This window comes from Camelina sativa, chromosome 3 (assembly GCF_000633955.1).
Source record: "Camelina sativa cultivar DH55 chromosome 3, Cs, whole genome shotgun sequence".
NCBI classification, from domain to species: domain Eukaryota; kingdom Viridiplantae; phylum Streptophyta; class Magnoliopsida; order Brassicales; family Brassicaceae; genus Camelina; species Camelina sativa.
Window position 1 is genome coordinate 22,207,146 of NC_025687.1, and position 13,491 is coordinate 22,220,636.

Sequence of the window (13,491 nt, forward strand, 5' to 3'; positions counted from 1 at the left end):
AAGGTCTCCAACCTGTATAATCAGTGCCTTCAGTATGGATTGGAAGAGATGAGCTCTCGCCATGTCATCCTTCTCATCATCGGGTCGTTCCGGGGTCGATAGCGTCCCAAACCTTATGCACTATGAGCTTGATCCTCGTACGCATGGACCACACATTATAATTCATGACGGTAAGCATAGGACATTGTATAAACGAAGATTTTTTTCTTAGGTTTAGCCACAACGATATATCACCCATGTTATGACCTTCAAACATAAGAAACTTATGTTTGTTTTGTCTCTGATACTAAATATAGAACTAGAACCTATAAGAACTTTTCCAAGATTTAAAAACACTAAGATTAAAAGAATTAATCTTTTTTATTAAACTTTAGGAAAATCACTCAAAAATTAAAGGAAGAATTGGAAAAAAGGATGTTTTTTTCAAAAAATGTCCATATATACTTTAATTTTTTAGGTTTGGTGAAATAGGTTTTATAATAATAAAAACTCAGTTTTATCCCTACTTTTTAAAACCAAAATAAAAAACAAAAATACAATAAATAATAATTAACAAAATTTGAAAAGAAAAATCAAAATGATTGAAACCTCTAATCGATTTAGAGGTTTATACAACCCAAAGAATGAAAACCTGAAAACCCTTACACTTATTTTTCACTTTTACCAAATCGTAAACCTCCAAAATTGACATCGACGGCAGCTTGACGGACGGTGAATTATTGCCGCTTGTTCTTCCGACTAATCGACATTGGTGAGTTTATTTTTTCATCCTTTTCTCATCTGGGTGAAGTTTCGTCCTTGATTTGTCCCCCTCCTGATTTGGTTTCATCTTATTAATGCGATTCATGGTTTGATTAGCTCCCATGTTTTTTTTTGCTCTCATCGCTCAATGTTGTTTGCTTCTCTTCACATCACCTGAAATTCGGCTTGATATTACAGTGTAAATCACTCTAGATTTCTCATTGTGTATAGATTTGGAAGTTGCATGTAGATTTTGTTAATCGCCTTTGAATTGAAATTACTAAATTGCTTGATGTTAATTGCTTTTGCTAATCGCTTTTGGTAATCGTATTTGTTAATCGCTTTTGTTAATCGATTTTGCTAATAGCTTTTGTTAATCACTTATGAGTTCATCTTCATCTCATTGTTTCATTGGTTGTCTCAAGAGTTTTGAAATCCCGATAGCTTGAGTTGGTGATCACTAAGTTTTGTTTTAAATTGTCAATTTTGTTAGATTTTATAGTTGGTTTGATCCCTTATGAACTGTTCTTGGTTTTATTGTTGGTTTGATAGTTATTTGATTGTAATATGTTTTATGTTTCACATGTTAAGTGTACATGAGCAATATTAGCTTGTTGAACATGGACGACAAAGCTGGATCAAGCGGACTGATATCAGGTACTTTTATAAATTTTGAATATTGCTTGTTTCCATGATGAGAGCTTTTTCTGTTATTTCTAACAACTCTTATTGCATTGTTTGATTTTTTTTGTTAATCTTTTGTTCAGGCGTTGAGTATCCTAAACGCATTTTCAGATATGGTGATGAACCACAAGTGAAACAGATAAACAATAGCTGCAAAATGTCTATCTTGACAAGAATTAAGTATGCTTTGCCAACCGAGTATGAGAAAGTGAAGAGTGATCCTATCTTTGCAAATGTGTTAGCCATCTACGAAAATAGTTTAGGGTACTATGCTCGTTTGATACACAGCATCATGTGTAGGCAGTTGATCACATATAAGAAACATAAACTCTGGTTTGTGTTTGGAAGGAAGCCACTGAGATTTTCGATGCAAGAATATTATGCAGTCACTGGACTCAAATACGAGGATGATTTCAGCTTTGATTTGGAGACTTGGAAAGAAGACAGTTGGAAAGAGGATAAAGGTTTTTGGGCTAGATTGTTGAAGAGAGATCGAAGATTAGCATTAAGAGGCTGATAGATGTGCACCTACTAGAAATTCACAAGTGGGAACCTGATGACAAGTTAAGATTTGTATATGTGTGTGTCATAGCTGGTTTGGTGATGGCTAAGGATGAGAAGAAAAAAGATCCCTCTCTCATACATCAAATTGGTGATGGATCTTGATAAGTTGAGAGCTTATCCTTGGGGTTTACATTCTTTTGACTTTCTTGTGACCTCGATCATGGACACAAGAAAGGAGTTGAAGAAGACCAACAGTTATATCCTTAATGGTTTCTCATTTGCACTTCAAGTATGGGTTATGGAAGCAATTCTAGTGATTGGAGAATTGTTGGGAGAAAAGATTAACAAGGAATTCAAAAACGGTCCTAGATGTTCTAACTAGAAGGGCACATCAAAAGTTTCTTATCAAGACATTATCTTCATAGAGCAATCCTTTGGACCAAAGGTTAGTTTACTCCTTTCACTATTCTTCTTTAATTGGTTTAGTCATAATCTGGTTCTGTTTTTTTTATAGTTGGCTAAAGAAACATTTTTGTAAATGTGTTTTTTTGTAGGATATCATTTATCCATACATTTCCATCACAGGAAATTTTGACATATTCGAGTCGGCTGATTTTCATAGGCGTGATGAGATCAATGATGTGCTTGTTAAAAACTTAAATGTTTTGGTCTGATCTGGTTTTGATTTTAGAGACCATGTGTGGGGACATGTTGAGACTGATGATGTTGATGAAGAGAAGATAGAGGAGGTTGTAAACGAAGATGATCATGTTGAAATGGAAGGTGAGGTAGCTGGAGATGAGAAAGAAGACCCTAAGCTTAGTGATGGAGATAATCAATTTTCTGGGTTGGAGAGTAACGAGAAGAAGCAATATGTAAATGTGGGAGCATCAAGCACAAAGAAGAGAAAGACGAAGCACATTGACCATGGTGCAGAGACTCGAAAAATGCAACTCCTATGTCAGCGAGCCGCAACCACTCATGGTTTTGATGAAGAAATGAAGTCATTCATTAAAGGTATGTTTGAAGCTTCTTTCAAACCTTTTAAGGAAGAAATAGGCCAGCGATTGAAGAAGATGAAGGAGGATGTATCATAAGTGAAGGAGATACTATCCACTCTAGCATCAACTTCGACACAAGCCACACCACCATCATTTAAACCAAAAGATGTGGTAAGTCAAAAAAATATATATAATGTTTGGTGTTGTATATGTAATGGTGCCTTACCAACTTATTGATTCTTATTTTTGACATAGGGGAAATCACCATCCGTTCAACGAAAGAGTTTGGTAAGTAAAAAGTAACTTGGTAAAAAAAATTTTGGAAATCGGCTATGTATTTTTTTTTTTTGAAAACATTCGGCTATGTAATTTTTATTCTAAATATTCGGCTAACTGTAAACTTATGTATTGTAATTGTCTTGGTGAACTTATGTATTGTATTGTAAACATTAAACTTTGTTTGGATGTCTTTGTTTGTAAACATTAAACTTTGTTTGATATTTCCATTGACAGGAAAACAATTTGTTTTCGATGATTTGTTCACCAAATCGGGTGCCATAGACCTTAATATTGACAGTCAAGATTTATTGAGCACTCAAGATTTCTTAGAGAAAAGTGTAGGACATCTTTCGCAAAAACCATGTGTACCCGAAGTTGATCCTACAATAGATGCGGGAAAGTATGACGACGATGCTGATTTGGTTTTCGTATCCGAGGTTAGATGGAATGTTTTGGAAGCATGGCAAAGGAATCTTGGGTACGTCTTCTAATTTTTATTCTAGATTAGACATATATTTTGTAACATATATTTACAATTATCCATATTTTAAAATTTTTACCTTACAAATTACTATTTGTTTCACAGGCACGAGCAACTTAAGTTGGGTCCATCGGTAATTAATTTAGAATTACTTGATCGTGTCATTTCTCACAACAAGTGGTTGCACAATCAAGTAGGTATAAACTTGATTTTTCTCAATGCTTAAATTGTTCATTATTTTACCATGGTCAAATTTAAATTTAACTTTTATTTTGTTTTAAGGAAATTGATGCGATGATGTATTTATTCCGGGAGAAAACATCTTTAGGGCGAATGAAGTCAGACCGTGTGGGTTTCATGAATTGCATGTTCAGTGAGACAATCAAAGTGGAATACACCAAGTACTTGAAAACAAAGAGTCAACACAAATGGGATAGTAGACTTCTCGATTATGCCAATGGTGAGTTTCCTCGGAAAGACAGGTAAACAATGGGGTACAGATCTTGACAGGATATACGCTCCAATTTTCGTCAACGGCAACCACTGGATTTCTGTTTGCGTTAACTTCGTCTTAAGAACTGTTGAAGTCTTCGACTGTGTTGGACACAAGAATAGAAGGTATGTCGAGTGTTTCGCAAACTGCATCCCAAGGATTTTGAAAGTAATTAATGCAAAGGTGAATAGAAAACCATCTCTAGTAACACAATATGAAATCATAGAAATGAAGGTGTTGTCCGAGTTGAATAGGTCAAAGAGCGATTACGGGGTCCATGCATTGAAATACATCGAGTGTCATATGAAATCTTTAAGTTTGGATTTGATGACCGATGAGAACATCTAACAAGCGCGTTTGAAGATTGATGTCGATCTGTGGGAAGCTGCAAATGATCCACTATTATTTGAGCGTATGAAGAACTATGTCCCTCCAAAGTTAGACTCGTAGAGTCGAAATTGACTGATTTTTCATCTTTTTAGTATGTCTTCATTTTTAACTTAATATTTGGTATGACTTTGGTTTCATTTTTAACTTAATATATGGTATGAATTGGTTTCATTTTTAACTTAATATATGGTATGACTTTGGTTTCATTTTTAACTTAATATATGGTGTGACTTTGGTTTCATTTTTAACTTAATATATGGTATGACTTTTGGCTTTGTCTTCGATGACTTTGTTCACCAAGTCTATCAAACCAAGAAACCGACTTTTTAATTTGGTTTAAGAGCTATACCAAATTAATAACTTAACCGATTCTGTATCTTGCACCAAACTCGATCCTTTACGGTGACACACATAAATCCCCAAATTTAAGAAACCTAAAGTTGACCTAGTTCTCGTTCGATTGTGAGAAGAAGATGAGCAATGTATCGACAAACTCGACTGGATCAACTAGTTCCCGTACAAGAGGAAGAGTGGTTGGTGTCCCAAGGAGATGTTGGTGCGGGGAAAGAATTGTAGCACTTATATCGAAGTCTGATCCCAATCCTTACCGGAGATATTATCATTGTGGCTTTGCTGTATCAAACAGGGTAAATTGGCATTGTTACACGTTTAGTTTTGTTTTTAATTTTGATTATAACAGTTGGGCTTCGTGTAGCTTAGGAACGATGATCACACCTTCAAATGGGATGATGAGGCTTCGGTCAACGAGATAGATACACTTACTACAAAGAATGTTGAATTTGAGAAGCATTTGAAATATTTCAGAAAAGAGAGATTGGAGTTTGAGAAAATAGTTTACGAGAAGATGGAAAATGAGATATTTGAGACGATAGAGGATGCTTTGTCTAAAGCAAAAACCAGCAATAGGAAGATGATGGTGATCTTAGCGATATTGTGCATGATCATGATTGGATGCAGCAAATTACTAGGCTGAGCATATTGTTTTTTTTCCTTGGTTTGTGAGGGTATCACATTGATCATTTTTTTTATCGAATTTGTTAGCATTTGAGAATGATCATGTTGTTAACTTGCTTTTATGTTCTTAAGGAAGAAACCAGAAAAAGTGAAATAATGAAATGTTGAAGTATACTTGACAACTCAAGAGTAAAGTTTAAACAAAAACTAGAAATCAATAATTTAACCATAAACTGGGAATGGTTTAAAATCCTAACAAAGGCATAACGTCACCTATTTTGGGACATCACATGTTGATCGGTTGTGTTCTTCTTTACCACAACGGCTACACTTGTGTCTCTTTGACGATTGTGATTGTTGAGACGCTCTTATCTTGTCTTCAACCGTTTCATGTCTTCGTTTTCTTCGTCTACCAGGGTGTCTTCTTGTTTCAGGTGGTATAAATTTTGCAGCCTCAACGTGGTCAGAGACGCCCTATTTGTTCTCTGGAATACCTATTGGATTAACAGTCTCCTTATAATACTCTCTCCAACTGGTAGTGCTATACATATCATCAGCATATGAATATAGATCATTGCCTATATCAAAAGCTCCTTTGATGGCGTGTCTGCAAGGGAGTTTGCCCATTTGAAACTTTCCACATGAACATGTCCTTCTCTCCAAGTCAACCACAAAGTCTACCCAATTCGCTTTAATCTGTATTATGTTTCTTCCAATTGGATAACTTTTAAAGTATTTACCTTTCACAATTCTTCTTGAAATCTTTTTCTCCACCTTTACAGTTAAAGGATCTTTCTGCTTGGCACTTAATTCTCTTCGCTCAAAAAACCACCGTGTTAACATCTCTCTGATGCTGTCTAACAAAGGGATTACTGGATACTCTCTAGGTGATCTCAAAGCTGAATTGATCGATTCTACAGCATTGTTTGTGTTCAAGTCATATTTGTATCCAGGGAAGTGGCATCAAGCCCATTTTTTAACCTGAGCATCTGCTAGGTACTCTCCAATCGCAGGACTGATGTTGCAAATTTCTCCAAAATATTTTTCAAACTCAGCAACTCTATTATCTTTAGATGCTCTTGAAACCAAATCAGCCACACCCCTTCCCTTGTGATATGTAATTACATTACCAATCAAGTGGTGGATGCAAATACCATGACTAGACAATGGATAGATTTTTTCAAGTGATTTGCTAATTGACACATGCCTATCTGATATGAAGGATAAATCTTTATCATCTCCAATAACAACCTTAAGTTGCTCAAAAAACCACTCCCGTGAAGAATCATTCTCAGAATCAGCAATTCCAAATGCTATTGGATACAAATTAGAGTTACCATCTACAACTGTAGCAACTAGCAGAACTCCTTTGTATTTGTTCTTCAGAAATGTTCCATCAACCACAATAACTTTCCTCATTCCCTTGTAAAATCCTCTTATTGACTGACCAAAAGAAATAAATAGATATTTGAATCTACTGTTGCAATCAACTTCATAATTTGTAAACGTACCCGGATTCGCTTCTTGTATCATGTACAAGTACTTTGGTATTTTACCATAACTCTTCTCAGGAATTCCTCTAACTTCATTCACTGCATACTCACGAGACTCCCATGCCTGGTAGTAAAATCACAACCATACTCTGTACGAATAATATTAATGATATCATTCGGTTTAGGCCCTTCGAATACACCCTCATAATTCTGCTTAATGAGATGCCCAATTGTTTTAGCTGATGGTGTCCTACAAAATTTCTTCTTCTTTGATGGAGCACAAGTATGGAGACCCACAAACTTGTTGATCTTGAAATACGTAGATCCATTTAAACACTCAGCACGAAGACTCCATTTGCAAATATCTTCTATGCAGCGTATACACCAGAATTTTATATCAGATTTTGTAACCCTGTAGTCACAGTTGTACCTCATCGCATACAATTCCATTGTTGCTTGTAACACTTCTTTGCTTTTGAAATATTGACCCTTCCTTACGCTCACACCTTTGAACGACGTTCCAACACCATAACCGGCGTTCTCCTTGGTTGTTTTTTGCCCTAAAACATCATTCCGTTTGGCATCATCAGTACCCACAAATAAAGCTAGGTTTTCATTCGATGTACCATCGTCATCTTCATCACTTGAAACCCCTGCTTATTTATTCAAATCCAGTTTGAATTTGCTCCAAACATCCTCAACACCACCTTTGAATGCCACACACAAATTTATTGTTTTCTTCTTTTTATAGTATGAAAGAAAATTTGTGACCTGACTATTATTCATCATAACGACAGGAGGACAATCAGCAGTGAGATCTGTGGGTAAAAAACTTAGCTCCATATCTACCATACTAGGCTATATTCCATAGGCTTCTGAAACCATATTCTTCAATTTTTCATGTGTTGTATTTGATTCCAAAGTTAGTAATCTTCCACGATTTTCTTCATCAATAATAAATCTCCACTTATGATTGTCAAACAATCTCCACACACCACTCTTTTTATAGATGTGCATTGCCATGGCTCGAAAATGGTTAAAAGTAATGGGAGAAAATGGTTTTACACATCATAAGCTAGTGCACTAAACGATTAGGGTTGTTTTAAACTTTTCTAAAATCGTTAAGACAACAATTTCTAAATTTCGTAGAACACAATCTTAACAAATAATTGCGATCTTACCTAATTATTAGATAAATATTGAGTTTCCTATTCTAAATATTCACTTTCTATATTTAGCAATCACTAAAAGTTTCAGAGTATACAATCTACTTTTTGGTAGTAGATGTCAACTAATTTTCTCAGAGATAGAGTAAAAAGCATAACACATATTTTAACGATTTTCGAGCATAGAGTAAACCGTAGAAAGATTATACTAAAAAGTTTAGAACATAGAGTAAACCGTAGAATACAAATTCTGAATTCAGAATTTCGGGCCCCTAAACTATTTAGAACAGAAACTATTCCTGAATTTAGTATAACATGTACAAAATGTTAGAACACATCATCTTAAATTTTCGGAACATCAAAAAACGTTTTCTAAACTTTTTATATCAAATTTTATCCATAAAAAAATAACTTATATATATATATATAGAGATATATTTTTGTAAAAAATAATATTACCTCTATTATTGTATATGTACTCATTTTCCTATATTTCACATTTTAAAACTTGTTAAATTTGAGTTTTTCAAATTCTATGGGTATTTTAGGTAAAAATGACCATTTAAAAAAAAAAGGGTGTAGATGGACAATTTTCAGTGATCCTTTATTTCCAATTTTCCTAAAATTAAATCTCTCTCGCTCTCTCTAAAACTTCATAAGTTATACAACACCTTTACATTTCCTTATACAGAAAAACACTTGAAAAAACCTGTAATCTAAATAGAAAAATATATATGTTTAGATAACTCTTAAAGTTTTTCTTTTTTAGTCTATAACTCGGTTGGATTAATTTAGCTTGTGGCTCAAGCTTTCTTCATCTTAAGCCAAAATATAGCTCTATTTGGTTAACCCGATTCAAACGAAACGAAAATTGTTTCAGCTTTACCGATGAGGTCCAATAAAGAATCCAATTTCTTAGGTAAGCCCATTAGCTCAGCACTCGTCGAGATAAAGCCGACTTAAACCAAAGAATTTTTTCAAAAGGATAATGTCAGATCGAGGAGATTTAATACGGAGAGGATAAAAGAAAGATTTCCCTCTTGAGGATAGGGAAAAACTTTTGCCACACTCAAGAACCCTAACTTGTCCGTCGTGCGAGTTAGATCAATCACATAGTCGAATTACTATTTACGGTATCTTAACATTTTTTAGTACATTTTCGTGTCATCCTCTGTTATATTTGTATCTAAGCAATTTTCAACTAAATTTTCTAAAATCCTTACAACAAAACACAATCATTTCCTTATTTGATAATATTAATTTCCTAAAATCTATCTATCTAATTTAAGTCAATATGTTAGATAAAAACATAATTCCCCATTCATTTTTGTTTAATCTTATATTTAATTCTTTTAATTACTATTTAATGCAGAAAGTTAATAAAATTTTAGTTTTTTCCGCATATGATGTTATTTGAATTTTTATAAACGGATATATATTAAAAATTGTCCTAGGATATTTGTAACCAAACAAGTATATCCACATATAGAGCTTGGAATACATTTTTGGAGTACGATAGGGTGTCATCACTTTTTGCCAACTTCGGGTCTGGTTTTTAACTAAAATTATAACCGATTCAATTATTCGGATCCTCCTTAAGATTGCCGAATATTTTGGGCCGATTTTTAATCTATAGTGTACTTATTTACATCCAATTAATGCCAGTTAATGTTTATTGTATCTTAGAAAATATCTAATGGCCGAGTTTTTAGGGCGGAGTTTGACAAAAACAAATTATAACCCAAATTATGTAATCACACCCTCTTAATCATATCCCTATAATACAACAACTAATTCAAAATGAATACATCTTAAGAAATATCTAATTTTGTGTTTAATAAACAATTACATATTTGGTTATATCTTATAGTTTTAAATGTACACTATTAATCCAATAATATCAATTTAGAATCATAATAAGAATATGCCATATCATTTATTCCTAAATCATAGCTAACAAATTGTAAAATGTACATTCTCAACTTGCGAATACAAAACTCTACCTACAACCGTTAACAATATATATATAGATTCAATTCACCATCAACTACAAGCACCTCTAAATCATTATAGTATCATATCAACAAAATAATAGACCTGTGGTGTACCACGGGGTAAAACCTAGTTAGTCTAGAATCAATCAAATAGATGGTGATGGGTTATTTAGCAGAGTACTGAGTATGCAAAGGTTCTACAAGCAGATAGAACAATAAATAAATTTCGGATTTTTAAAAATAAAATTATATTTTTTCTCAAAAAAATGAAAATATAATTTTGCCAAAAATTCCCATATAATATAGTTATGAAAAGAATTAAAAAAAAAATCATACTTTTTATTCAATCGATTATATGATATTGACTTATACATATATTTTTAGTTGTTAGGTAATATTTTAGAAATTACCAAAACGATGGCCGACAGATTTTCAATATCAGAAATTTTCTTCAATAGTTTTGGACTAGGTCTAACACTAACCAAATCGTCTCTACACGTGCCTCCATCTGTCATCGCAGCCGTGACCCCAACGTTAACGCTCAAATTGTCTTTTGCTGCCAAATCTTTCAGGGCATCATCAAAGTTGCTAACTGCAATTTCATAAAGTTGTGAACATTCAGCATAAATACTCTTGGAACGAGGATCAACCGTGCTCTTTACCAGTGATTTGAATTGGTTGCTCAGGTCTATTGCATTTCGTGATGCATACTTGATCAAAAACTCCGCGACACCCGAAAGATTCATTGTTTTAGTTTCAGGAGTTGACTTAAAGAATTGAAAGCAGAATGAAGGATTCGCTCCTTGTGAGCAGATGGTGTTGATCTCACTTTCTGAAATTTTTATATCGAATCTTCCATTTGATGAGGCAACAAGAAAAAAAAGGATTACTGAAGAAACCGCCAAAAAGTTGTTTTTGATAGTATACACAACCATCTTTATAAGTTTTAAATATAAGGATTTCGTTTTCTGCTTATTTGAGAACTTTTATGAGATATATATAGTAAATTATCACTTGAAAGTAAATTATCAACAAAGTGATTTGGTCAACCTGTTACATTAATTAAAAAGGTAATAAATTATTATATACCATAATAAGCCCTTTAAGTCAAATATATACCATAATAAGCCCTTTAAGTCAAAACATTATTATGCAGATGGTAAGATAGTAATATTAAACATTATTAGAGAAAATTCATTCCAAGGTAAACCTCTTGCTTAAGTGCTGGCTCAACATTATCGTTATAGGTCTTGCATCTGTAATTAAAAAGGTTAGATTTATCTGATTATTTCTCACTTAATTAGAAGAAACACGACACTAAAACTAAGAAGAAGATTTTGTATACTTGGACATAGCTCAGTAAATTAACGATCTAGGAGTAGTGATGCAGACCTAGTTATCAACATGGCTTTGAGACAATACAACTTAAGAAAATAAATCAGTTAGAAGCATAGTAATACCACACGTATAGTTTATAGTTTCTGCCAAAAAAAAACTTTGTTTATTCTTTCTTTTTGGTCTTTGTTCAAAAAAAAAAGAGAAAAAAAAAATCTTTCTTTTTGGTAAAATCTTCTTTTATTCTTTAAAATGCTTACACAGTTTTTAATTCCTCAAACCTTTGAAATTGATGGTTAATAATGACTTGAGAACAGTTGAAGGCAGTGCAAAATGTTTTAGATATCTGCATCAATTTTCACAAATTAGTATTCATAATCATAGATGACTCTTATTAAGCCATTGAGAAAATTAGAATGTTATTTACCTCTCACGCTCATATATTGGCAAATCTGATCAACCGGGCAATCTTCATCGCCTTCGTTTTCACATGTATTGTAGATTTCGGTTGAATATGCAGCGTCGTTCGAAAGGCTTTAGTAATCGCAGAGTCCATTTATTTCTACTCTTTTTCTTTTTGTTGGAAGATGAGTTTATTAGAGGCAATGTGAATTTTCGTTTCTTTCCTCAATAATTATTTATGAAGATGTTAGTCCGCTGCTGTTTTAGGTTTGATAAAAAAGAAGAATATCTTTTGAATTTAAAAAAAATCTTCACAAACTCTCAATTTAATGGGCATAATTGTAGTTTCAAATAGTTTTGGATATTCATACTATTGATGTATGTATAGTTATGGAAAATTCATTAGTTAAGTTAAATATTGATTTTTGTATTGGAATATGCTCCTATAATAATTAATTATAATACGTTTTATACCATCTAATTTTATTTTAAACAATTATAATTGGAATTAGTTAATTAAAAATAAGGAAAAAACCCTTTTATAAATAGTTATTATAAAACTTTATGGAAATATATTAACTACGATTATTTTTATAGTAAACGATATATAGAATTTAGGAAAAAATCAATATAAGTTTGTTAATATATTTAATTTATGTGAAATATCATCTTTACTATTTTATTTTAGTTGTTTTAGAAAATACTAAATATATGGGATAAGATTTTTTTTTAAAAATTTTAATTATGGAGGCAATTGGTCTGTTTGACAACATGGATATATGATATAGTTTTTTTTTTATAAATTCTTAAGTGTACTATTCCCCAATTAATAGTACAGGTTATTTGGCTAGTCTCGCCGGAGGAGAAACTAGTTAAGCTAATAGACAAAAACGTAAGAAACAGGCTGAGTACTATCAGAAGCTTTTACTTGATGACCTTTATCAATCTTATTCTCACTGATCTAATAAGAATGTACAAAAGAAGTATATACAGTAAAACCTCTATAAATTAATAATGTTGGGACCAAGACATTTTATTAATTTATAGTGATATTAATTTATCTATAAATTAATAACTATTAATTTACACTGTAAATTAATAATTATTAATTTATAGATATATTTTTAATTGTTTTTTTTTAAATTATGAATTGGAACAATTATAGCAAAATAAGATTAAACTTTCGGATGTTATAAATTTTATGGTTTAGGAATTGAACTTGTAATATTTATAAAGCATTATTGACAATAAATTACAAATACTATAAACAAATTGACTTATACACATGACATACATAAATTCAAATTTATGAATAATAATAATATTAATTCTCATATTTTAATAATCTGTCTAATTATCAAATTGTAAATGATGCATATCTAAAAATTAAAACTTTAAAATTTAATTATTTGTATGACATGTTATAAAATATTTTAGAGATATCATTATAGTTTGAAAATACAACATTACAAATGTTCTATAGAAATGAGTTTTAGGAGAAACATACACTATTATATCAGTATATATATATATATATATATAAATTTACATGA

At 32.1% G+C, this 13,491-nt stretch overlaps 2 protein-coding genes across 2 annotated transcripts; one reads left to right on the forward strand and one right to left on the reverse strand.

Moving 5' to 3' along the window:
* On the forward strand, positions 5,047-5,567 carry LOC104779201 (uncharacterized protein At4g04775-like). Its single transcript, XM_010503577.1, has 2 exons — positions 5,047-5,220; positions 5,289-5,567. Exons 1-2 carry the CDS (start codon positions 5,047-5,049, stop codon positions 5,565-5,567), a joined length of 453 nt encoding a protein of 150 aa, XP_010501879.1.
* LOC109130738 lies at positions 6,512-10,947 on the reverse strand. The gene is made up of 3 exons (XM_019240672.1): positions 10,704-10,947; positions 7,240-7,694; positions 6,512-7,165 (listed from the first exon to the last, which is right to left on the reverse strand). The coding sequence occupies exons 1-3, from the start codon at positions 10,945-10,947 to the stop codon at positions 6,512-6,514; spliced, it is 1,353 nt and encodes a 450-aa protein (XP_019096217.1).